Genomic DNA, 12,016 nt, shown 5'->3' on the forward strand with positions numbered 1-12,016 from the left:
CCATCCCCCATATATGTAATACATTGTATTCTCTGACCCCCCTCCCCTCCCCCCATATATGTAATACATTGTATTCGCTGACCCCCCCCCCCCCATATATGTAATACATTGTATTCGCTGACCCCCCTCCCCTCCCCCATATATGTAATACATTGTATTCGCTGACCCCCCCCCTCCCCCATATATGTAATACATTGTATTCGCTGACCCCCCTCCCCTCCCCCATATATGTAATACATTGTATTCGCTGACCCCCCCATCCCCCATATATGTAATACATTGTATTCGCTGACCCCCCCCCATCCCCCATATATGTAATACATTGTATTCGCTGACCCCCCCATCCCCCATATATGTAATACATTGTATTCGCTGACCCCCCCCCCCCCATATATGTAATACATTGTATTCGCTGACCCCCCCCCCCTCCCCCCATATATGTAATACATTGTATTCGCTGACCCCTCCCCCATATATGTAATACATTGTATTCGCTGACCCCCCCCCCCCCTCCCCCCATATATGTAATACATTGTATTCGCTGACCCCCCCCTCCCCCATATATGTAATACATTGTATTCGCTGACCCCCCCATCCCCCATATATGTAATACATTGTATTCTCTGACCCCCCTCCCCTCCCCCCATATATGTAATACATTGTATTCGCTGACCCCTCCCCCATATATTTAATACATTGTATTCGCTGACCCCCCCCCCCCCCCTCCCCCCATATATGTAATACATTGTATTCGCTGACCCCCCCCCCCTCCCCCCATATATGTAATACATTGTATTCGCTGACCCCTCTCCTCCACACAGAAGGCGGTGACCCCTCCAGCGCCCGGTCCGGTGAAGCAGCAGTTCTTACCGACCACAACCCAGCAGAGGAGAGAAGAGCCGGTGCCAGGGAAGCAGAACGGGTACAGCGGGAGGCCGGAGAGCTCAGGTACGCCACGATGGCGCCAAGGACCGAGGCGCGGTGTCAACTGCGGAGAGACGCCGTCATTGCGCTCCAGAGAGAGAGAGATCTTCTCCTGGATCCATAAATAAGCCCCGCGCTGGTCCTATGTACATACCCTGCACTCCGAGAGAGAGACACGATTATTATTATTATTATTATTATTATTATTATTATAATACAGGATTTATATTATTATTATACAGAATTTATATTATTATTATAATAATAATATAAATTCTGTATAATAATAATAATAATATAAATCCTGTATAATAATAATAATATAAATTCTGTATAATAATAATAATAAAAATTCTGTATAATAATAATAATAATAATATAAATTATTATTATTATTATACAGGATTTATATTATTATTATACAGAATTTATATTATTATTATTATTATTATTATACAGGATTTATATTATTATTATACAGGATTTATATTATTATTATTATTATTATTATACAGAATTTATATTATTATTATTATACAGGATTTATATTATTATTATTATACAGAATTTATATTATTATTATACAGGATTTATATTATTATTATTATACAGAATTTATATTATTATTATACAGGATTTATATTATTATTATAATAATAATAATATAAATTCTGTATAATAATAATAATAATATAAATCCTGTATAATAATAATAATATAAATTCTGTATAATAATAATAATAAAAATTCTGTATAATAATAATAATAATAATATAAATTATTATTATTATTATACAGGATTTATATTATTATTATACAGAATTTATATTATTATTATTATTATTATTATTATACAGGATTTATATTATTATTATACAGGATTTATATTATTATTATTATTATTATTATACAGAATTTATATTATTATTATTATACAGGATTTATATTATTATTATTATACAGAATTTATATTATTATTATACAGGATTTATATTATTATTATTATACAGAATTTATATTATTATTATACAGGATTTATATTATTATTATTATTATTATTATACAGGATTTATATTATTAATATTATACAGAATATATATTATTAATATTATTATTATTATACAGAATTTATATTATTAATAATAATAATAATAATAATAATAATAATACAGGATTTATATTATTATTTACTACCAATAATATACATCCTGTATAATAATTATTAACATAAACCCTGAATAATATATATATATATATATTGTATAATAATAATAATATACATTTTGTATAATAATACAGGATTTATATTATTATTTATTACTATTTAGGATTTTTATTATTCTTCAGGATTTTTATGGCGCAGCGCTTTACAATATGTGCTTTTCCCTCAGAGACCTGCGCGTTCTGCCACAAGGCCATCCTCCCCACCGCCGCCGCCATTGAGGCCATGAAGAAGCAATACCACGCCAGCTGCTTCACCTGCCGCAAGTGTCACCGCCTCCTGGCCGGGCAGCTGTACTACCAGAAAGATGGACGGCCCATCTGTGAGCATTGCTATAAGGTAACCAGTGGGCGGAGCTAGAAAGGGGGCGGGAACCGGTTCTAGACCTCGGGAAGGGACCGGCCTTCTGTTCTAGACTACAGAGAGGGATCGGTGCTCGGTTCTAGACTACAGAGAGGGATCAGTGCTCGGTTCTAGACTACAGAGAGGGATCGGTGCTCGGTTCTAGACTACAGAGAGGGATCGGTGCTCGGTTCTAGACTACAGAGAGGGATCGGTGCTCGGTTCTAGGCTGTTATGAGAAGATAACCTTCCGCATCAGAGAGTGAGATTGGTTCTCTCTTGTGGAGTGCGGAGAGAGATTGGCGCTCTGATGTAGACTGTGGGGGACGATCGGCGCTCTGATGTAGACTGTGCGGGACGAGTGGCGCTCCGATGTAGACTGTGCAGGACGAGTGGCGCTCCGATGTAGACTGTGCAGGACGATTGGCGCTCTGATGTAGACTGTGCGGGACGATTGGCGCTCCGATGTAGACTGTGCGGAGAGATATTGGCGCTCTGATGTAGACTGTGCAGGACGATTGGCGCTCTGATGTAGACTGTGCGGGACGATTGGCGCTCCGATGTAGACTGTGCGGAGAGATATTGGCGCTCCGATGTAGACTGTGCGGGACGATTGGCGCTCCGATGTAGACTGTGCGGGACGATTGGCGCTCCGATGTAGACTGTGCGGAGAGATATTGGCGCTCTGATGCAGACTGTGCGGGACCATTGGCGCTCTGATGTAGACTGTGCGGGACGATTGGCGCTCCGATGTAGACTGTGCGGGACGATTGGCGCTCCGATGTAGACTGTGCGGGACGATTGGCGCTCTGTTCTAGACTGTGCGGGACGAGTGGCGCTCCGATGTAGACTGTGCAGGACGAGTGGCGCTCCGATGTAGACTGTGCGGGACGATTGGCGCTCTGATGTAGACTGTGCGGGACGATTGGCGCTCCGATGTAGACTGTGCGGAGAGATATTGGCGCTCTGATGTAGACTGTGCGGGACGATTGGCGCTCTGATGTAGACTGTGCGGGACGATTGGCGCTCTGATGTAGACTGTGCGGAGAGAGATTGGCGCTCTGATGCAGACTGTGCGGGACGATTGGCGCTCTGATGTAGACTGTGCGGGACGATTGGCGCTCCGATGTAGACTGTGCGGGACGATTGGCGCTCTGATGCAGACTGTGCGGGACGATTGGCGCTCTGATGTAGACTGTGCGGGATGATCGGCGCTCTGATGTAGACTGTGCGGGATGATCGGCGCTCCGATGTAGACTGTGCGGGACGATTGGCGCTCTGATGTAGACTGTGCGGGACGATTGGCGCTCTGATGTAGACTGTGCGGGACGAGTGGCGCTCCGATGTAGACTGTGCAGGACGAGTGGCGCTCCGATGTAGACTGTGCGGGACGATTGGCGCTCTGATGTAGACTGTGCGGGACGATTGGCGCTCCGATGTAGACTGTGCGGAGAGATATTGGCGCTCTGATGCAGACTGTGCGGGACGATTGGCGCTCTGATGTAGACTGTGCGGGATGATCGGCGCTCTGATGTAGACTGTGCGGGATGATCGGCGCTCCGATGTAGACTGTGCGGGACGATTGGCGCTCTGATGTAGACTGTGCGGGACGATTGGCGCTCTGATGTAGACTGTGCGGGACGAGTGGCGCTCCGATGTAGACTGTGCAGGACGAGTGGCGCTCCGATGTAGACTGTGCGGGACGATTGGCGCTCTGATGTAGACTGTGCGGGACGATTGGCGCTCCGATGTAGACTGTGCGGAGAGATATTGGCGCTCTGATGTAGACTGTGCGGGACGATTGGCGCTCCGATGTAGACTGTGCTGGACGATTGGCGCTCCGATGTAGACTGTGCGGGACGATTGGCGCTCCGATGTAGACTGTGCGGGACGATTGGCGCTCCGATGTAGACTGTGCGGGACGATTGGTGCTCCGATGTAGACTGTGCGGGACGATTGGCGCTCCGATGTAGACTGTGCGGGACGATTGGCGCTCTGATGTAGACTGTGCGGGACGATTGGCGCTCTGATGTAGACTGTGCGGAGAGAGATTGGCGCTCTGATGCAGACTGTGCGGGACGATTGGCGCTCAGATGTAGACTGTGCGGGACGATTGGCGCTCCGATGTAGACTGTGCGGGACGATTGGCGCTCTGATGCAGACTGTGCGGGACGATTGGCGCTCTGATGTAGACTGTGCGGGATGATCGGCGCTCCGATGTAGACTGTGCGGGACGATTGGCGCTCTGATGTAGACTGTGCGGGACGATTGGCGCTCTGATGTAGACTGTGCGGGACGAGTGGCGCTCCGATGTAGACTGTGCAGGACGAGTGGCGCTCCGATGTAGACTGTGCGGGACGATTGGCGCTCTGATGTAGACTGTGCGGGACGATTGGCGCTCCGATGTAGACTGTGCGGAGAGATATTGGCGCTCTGATGTAGACTGTGCGGGACGATTGGCGCTCCGATGTAGACTGTGCGGGACGATTGGCGCTCTGATGTAGACTGTGCGGGACGATTGGCGCTCCAATGTAGACTGTGCGGGACGATTGGCGCTCTGATGTAGACTGTGCGGGACGATTGGCGCTCTGATGTAGACTGTGCGGGACGATTGGCGCTCTGATGTAGACTGTGCGGGACGATTGGCGCTCCGATGTAGACTGTGCGGGACGATTGGCGCTCCGATGTAGACTGTGCGGGACGATTGGCGCTCTGATGTAGACTGTGCGGGACGATTGGCGCTCTGATGTAGACTGTGCGGGACGATTGGCGCTCTGATGTAGACTGTGCGGGACGATTGGCGCTCTGATGTAGACTGTGCGGGACGATTGGCGCTCCGATGTAGACTGTGCGGGACGATTGGCGCTCCGATGTAGACTGTGCGGGACGATTGGCGCTCTGATGTAGACTGTGCGGGACGATTGGCGCTCTGATGTAGACTGTGCGGGACGATTGGCGCTCCGATGTAGACTGTGCGGGACGATTGGCGCTCCGATGTAGACTGTGCGGGACGATTGGCGCTCCGATGTAGACTGTGCGGGACGATTGGCGCTCTGATGTAGACTGTGCGGGACGATTGGCGCTCCGATGTAGAAGGAATTTAGGATTAGAATTTTCCCGATCGTTCTTTGTCGGAGGTTCTCCGCACCACAGTTTTCCCGCGGGATTTTTGGACGAGGCGCGAGGTGAAGGATGAGGTCGCGTTTGTTCTAGGTGCCGACCTTGCTGCCTCCTGCGGTGACCTTGGCATTTCTACTTCCTTCTCACATTTCATATCTCGCCCTTTCGCACGTTCCGTCCCGTCACGTCCCCTCCCCCCCTCCCTATGAATCTGCTGAGCTCATAAACCTGAACTTGTCTGGATCCCACGCCCTGCGTGTCCCGGGGACGTTTCCAGGGCCGCCGCTGCTGAACGGCCGAGACGCGGCACAAGCCGCACATTATTGTACTTGGCAGCAGAACGGCAAACTCAGCGAATTCCACCCAAAAAAAAAGTCGCATCCAGCGGCAAGGGGCGGAGACGTGGAAACTCGATCATCATAAAAAAAAAACAACGTCATCCGGACGCCGTCACCTGACCTGAGATTAACCCCTTCATGACCGCGGACGCCCTTTTTTTTTTTTTTTTTACCAAGATCGCGATTAACCCGCTATATATAAAATACAAGGCGGGGCCCGCCCTCCAAGCCCCGTCCCCCTCTGAGCTCCACTAACTCCGAGCCCCGCCCTCCAAGCCCTGCCCCCTCTGAGCTCCACCAACTCCGAGCCCCGCCCCCCCCTCCGAGCTCCGCAGGCGGGTGCGACGGGTTTAATACCGTTCACTTTTATCGTTAATCCATTTCATTGGCTTAAGAAACATTGAAATAAAATGTCGCCGCCCACCATCAATGGAAGATCACGTGACCCGCGCGCCGTACGATCGCCGCCAAAACACGATACAGTTTGATCAGACGAAAGAATCCGATGAATATTCCATTCGATGCGACGCACAGGTCAGAGCCCACCCCTTTTTTTTAAGGCAATTAGGCTCCGACTCTAATCAAATGTATTAACCGCTTAAGGACCGCCGCCGCCGCGTGTCGATATACGTCGGCAGAGTGGCGCGGCTAGGCATATGGGCGTACAGGTATGCCCCCCCCCCTTTAAGATCCCAAGCTGTGGGTCGCGCCACGCGCTGCCGGCGGCACGCTCGCGACCCGGTCCTGAGCTCCGTGATCGCGCGACACTGATCGCCGCCGGTGTCCCGTGATCGTGACCCCTCCATAGACACAGTGGGGGAGGGACGTAGCCACCCAGGGACAGGAAGTGTGTTATTTAGAGGATTAGCAGGAAAAAGGAAAACGAATGCGGCCTCCACACCAAGGACTATTTTCATTGTTGGTATGTATGGATGGCGGGTATTAAATCCGGGGGGGGCGTCTCTCTTCCTCCCCCCGCAGGACACGCTGGAGAAATGCGCCACCTGCCAGACGCTGATCATGCAGCACATCGTGCGCGCCATGGGGAACAGCTACCACCCCGAGTGCTTCAGGTGTGTGGTGTGCCACCGGACGATCGCCGACGAGAGCTTCGCCGTGGATGAATACAACGACGTTCACTGTGCGCAGGATTATTACAGGTATGGCGGGGGCGGGGCAGACTAGACGTGTGCACTGCCAAAAAATTATTTCCTTTTCATTTTTTAGCTTTTTTATGAAATCTGAAAATGGGGAAAGGAATGAGTGGTGTGGGGGAAGGGGCATGGAATGGGTGGCTCAGGGAGTGGGGGGCATGGAATGGGTGGTGTGGGGGAGGGGGAATGGAATGGGTGGTGTGGGGGGCATGGAATGGGTGGTATGGGGGGATTGAATGGGTGGTGTGGGCATGGAATGGGTGGTTCAGGGAGTGGGGGGCATGGAATGGGTGGTGTGGGGGGCATGGAATGGGTGGTATAGGGGGGATTGAATGGGTGGTGTGGGCATGGAATGGGTGGTTCAGGGAGTGGGGGGCATGGAATGGGTGGTGTGGGGAGGGGGAATGGAATGGGTGGTGTGGGGGGCATGGAATGGGTGGTATGGGGGGATTGAATGGGTGGTGTGGGCATGGAATGGGTGGTTCAGGGAGTGGGGGGCATGGAATGGGTGGTGTGGGGGAGGGGGAATGGAATGGGTGGTGTGGGGGGCATGGAATGGGTGGTGTGGGCATGGAATGGGTGGTTCAAGGAGTGGGGGGCATGGAATGGGTGGCTTAGGGAGTGGGGGGCATGGAATGGGTGGTGTGGGGGGCATGGAATGGGTTGTGTAGAGGGGATTGAATGGGTGGTTCAAGGAGTGGGGGGGCATGGAATGGGTGGCTCAGGGAGTGGGGGGCATGGAATGGGTGGTGTGGGGAGGGGGAATGGAATGGGTGGTGTGGGGGAGGGGGAATGGAATGGGTGGTGTGGGGGGCATGGAATGGGTGGTGTAGGGGGGGATTGAATGGGTGGTGTGGGCATGGAATGGGTGGTTCAAGGAGTGGGGGGGGCATGGAATGGGTGGCTCAGGGAGTGGGGGGCATGGAATGGGTGGTGTGGGGGAGGGGGAATGGAATGGGTGGTGTGGGGGGCATGGAATGGGTGGTATGGGGGGATTGAATGGGTGGTGTGGGCATGGAATGGGTGGTTCAGGGAGTGGGGGGCATGGAATGGGTGGTGTGGGGAGGGGGAATGGAATGGGTGGTGTAGGGGGGATTGAATGGGTGGTTCAGGGAGTGGGGGGCATGGAATGGGTGGTGCGGGTGAGGGGAATGGAGTAGGGGTGGGGGAATGGAATGGGGGGGTGTGGGGGTGCGGGGAATTGAGTAGGGGTAGGGGTGGGGGAGGGGGAATGGAATGGGGGGGGTGCGGGTGAGGGGAATGGGGTGGGGGTGGGGAGTGGGAATGGTGTAGGGGTGGGGAGGGGGAATGGAATGGGTGGTGCGGGTGAGGGGAATGGGGTGGTGCGGGTGAGGGGGATGGGGTGGGGGAGGGGGGGTTGTTGGATTTCCTGGGTGAGCGCACGGCACAGTGAATTGAATCTCTTCCGCTGTCCTGCAGGAAATACGCCCCGATCTGTAACGTGTGCGGAGAGCCGATCATCCCCAGGGACGGGCAGGACTCCTATAAGATCGAATGTATCGGGCGAAACTTCCACGAGAATTGTTATCGCTGCGAGGTAAGTGTGACCTCCCCCCTCCCCCCCCGGGCAGAATGGGAGGTTCCATGGTGACATTTTTGGGGATTTGCTCACTGGAAGTGCGCTGTCTACATTCGTTGTGTGAACACGACGGCAAAATGTATAAATAGGCCTGGAGTCTCTGCTGTTCGAATGTAAACCATTGGTGTAAAATAGAAAACTTGGCATTTGGCCACTAGGTGGAGCCAAGTATTAGAGCAAATGAGTATGGTACTCGGCTCCATCTAGTGGCCAAATTCCGAGTTTTTTTATTCTACACCAATGGTTTACATTCTATCAGCAGAGACTCGCAAGCCTATTTACATTCGTTATTTTGCCGGGTACACAGAGGAAGAATGAACACGCACTTTCACAGGGTGAATGGTTATGAAAATCTTTATAAATCAATTCCGCATTTGGCCACTAAGTGGAGCCAAGTATTATGGGAAATTACAGTGATACTCGGCTCCACCGAGTGGATTCAGAATTTCTATTTTTCATCAATAGTTTGAACAGCACAAGATGTAGGCAGCTTGAAGGGGGTGGAGCCTGCTGGGCCCCTCCCACAGCTCTGCTTTCTCTATGTGCAGGGGCGGGCTGATCTTGTCTCCGCCCCTCCTGTAGGTTCCCTTTTGTGGGTGGAGCCTGCTGGGCCCCTCCCACAGCTCTGCTTTCTCTATGTTCAGGGGGGCTGGCCTTGTCTCCGCCCCTCCTGTAGGTTTCCTATTGTGGGTGGAGCCTGCTAGGTCCCCCCACAGCTCTGCTTTCTCTATGTTCAGGGGGGCTGGCCTTGTCTCCGCCGCTCCTGTAGGTTTCCTATTGTGGGTGGAGCCTGCTAGGTCCCCCCACAGCTCTGCTTTCACAGGGCCAGATTCAAGAAGCAATTGCGCCTGTGTAACCATAGGTTACACGGCGCAATTGCTTACTTGCTCCGGCGTAGCGAATGCTTCTGATTCAGGAACATCGCTACGCCGACTGCAGCCTAAAATCTGCGCGGTATAAGGCTCTTATGCCCGCATATCTTAGGCTGCATTCTAGCGAAAACCGCTAGGGGGCGCTCCCGTTGTGATCTGTGTATAGTATGCAAATTGCATACCAACATCGATTCACAATGTTGCGCGGGCCCTGCGTACGCAAATTACGTAATTTGCATACGTCGGGTTTCGCGCAACGTTACACATCCTAATAGCAGGCGCAGCCAATGCTATAGGATGGCCACGTTCCCGCGTCGCGACGTTCAAATTTTACGTCGTTTGCGTAAGTGGATCGTGAATGGTGCTGGACGCCATTCACGTTCACTTTGAAGCAAATGACGTCCTTGCGACGTCATTTGCCGCAATGCACGTCGGGAAAGTTTCCCGACGGAGCATGCGCTCTACGCTCGGCGCGGGAGCGCGCCTAATTTAAATGATTCCCGCCCCGGCGGGATCATTTACATTAGGCGCCCGTACGCCAGGCAAGTTAACACAGCGCCCCGGCAATTTACGGAGCTTCTGCTCCGTGAATCGCGGGCAGCGCAGAAAATTTGCGCGGGCGCAGGGCAAAAACGCTGCCCTGTGCCTGCGTAAGAAAGGCGCAGATCTTTACTGAATCTGGGCCACTATGTGCAGGGCGGGCTGGTCTTGTCTCCGCCCCCTCCTGTAGGTTTCCTATTGTGGGTGGAGCCTGCTGGGTCCCTACAAGTATCACAGGCTCCTCCCACCACAGACTCCTCCCATGTATCACAGGCTCCTCCCATGTACGTGAGTATCACATACTCCTTATGTACATGGGAGGAGTCTGTGATACTTATATACATGGGAGGAACCTGTTTTCTCAATGTGCAGGGGGGGCTGGTCTTGTCTCCACCCCCTCCTGTAGGTTTCCTATTGTGGGCGGAGCCTGTTGGGTCCCTCCCACAGCTCTGCGTCCCAGACACAGTGATGATGTCACTTTTACAAGGTAATATCTGGGTGTGTAAAGCCATTGGGAGATCACAGAGTAGATTTATATCCTGATTGTGACCCGCCTTCTCGCCCTGTGACCCCGCCTTCTCGTGTCTTTTCAGAAATGTCGGGTGCTCCTGTCGCTGGACCCCACGGAGAGCGGCTGCTACCCCCTGGAGGGCCACATCCTCTGCAAGTCGTGTCACCTGTCCTGGAAGGATGAGCTGTCCTAGACCTGGGACCCGCCCAGCCGCCCCTCCCCCGACCCCGGTCAGCGAAATTCCTCCAAAGAAAAGCCCGACGAATGATCTCCCACCAAGAATGGCGGCGGGAAGGCTGGAAGCGACTGACCGATGGGGAGGGGAGGAGCCAGGAGGGACAAGGACAGGAAATTAAAGGAATGTACCCCAAAGTGGAACCGAGCTCCGATCTCATCCACAGCACCTTATATACCGAACAAACGCTCCGCCCCTTTCCCGATCTGTCCAATCACGTCCATACAATGAACTTACCCGGGAAAGTGGGCGGACTCTGCACTCCGTCTTCTCTGCGATTTGTATTATTTGTGCTTCAATATCCCACAAATCATAAATTTCACCCAATGGAATCAGCCCGTCAGAGACTCCAAGATATCCCCCCACCAAGAGTTTGTGTCTCTGCCCCTCCCACAATGAGGAGATTTCTCTGCAGTAGTTTGTGTCTCTGCCCCTCCCACAATGGGGAGGTTTCCTGCAGTAGTTTGTGTCTCTGCCCCTCCCACAATGGTGAGATTTCCTGCAGTAGTTTGTGTCTCTGCCCCTCCCACAATGGGGAGATTTCCTGCAGTAGTTTGTGTCTCTGCCCCTCCCACAATGATGAGATTTCCTGCAGTAGTTTGTGTCTCTGCCCCTCCCACAATGGGGAGATTTCCCCCAGTAGTTTGTGTCTCTGCCCCTCCCACAATGGTGAGATTTCCTGCAGTAGTTTGTGTCTCTGCCCCTCCCACCATGGGGAGATTTCCCTGCAGTAGTTTGTGTCTCTGCCCCTCCCACAATGGGGAGATTTCCTGCAGTAGTTTGTGTCTCTGCCCCTCCCACAATGGGGGGATTTCCTGCAGTAGTTTGTGTCTCTGCCCCTCCCACAATGGGGAGATTTCCCCCAGTAGTTTGTGTCTCTGCCCCTCCCACAATGATGAGATTTCCTGCAGTAGTGTCTCTGCCCCTCCCACAATGGGGAGATTTCCCTGCAGTAGTTTGTGTCTCTGCCCCTCCCACAATGGGGAGATTCCCTGCAGTAGTTTGTGTCTCTGCCCCTCCCACAATGAGGAGATTTCCTGCAGTAGTTTGTGTCTCTGCCCCTCCCACAATGGTGAGATTTCCCTGCAGTAGTTTGTGTCTCTGCCCCTCCCACCATGGGGAGATTTCCTGCAGTAGTTTGTGTCTCTGCCCCTCCCA

The 12,016-nt window shown here is 51.7% G+C and overlaps 1 protein-coding gene across 1 annotated transcript; it reads left to right on the forward strand.

The window, feature by feature from the left end:
- Positions 1 to 812: 812 nt before the first annotated feature.
- Positions 813 to 11,301, forward strand: FBLIM1 (filamin binding LIM protein 1; the record flags this gene model as incomplete). Its single annotated transcript, XM_040326958.1, has 5 exons — positions 813 to 948; positions 2,316 to 2,485; positions 6,928 to 7,106; positions 8,541 to 8,658; positions 10,706 to 11,301. Coding segments are annotated over 5 exons (714 nt in total), but the record flags the coding sequence as incomplete, so codon positions are not given.
- Positions 11,302 to 12,016: the final 715 nt, after the last annotated feature.

The sequence above is a fragment of the Rana temporaria genome, chromosome 10, assembly GCF_905171775.1.
Source record: "Rana temporaria chromosome 10, aRanTem1.1, whole genome shotgun sequence".
NCBI classification, from domain to species: Eukaryota; Metazoa; Chordata; class Amphibia; order Anura; family Ranidae; genus Rana; species Rana temporaria.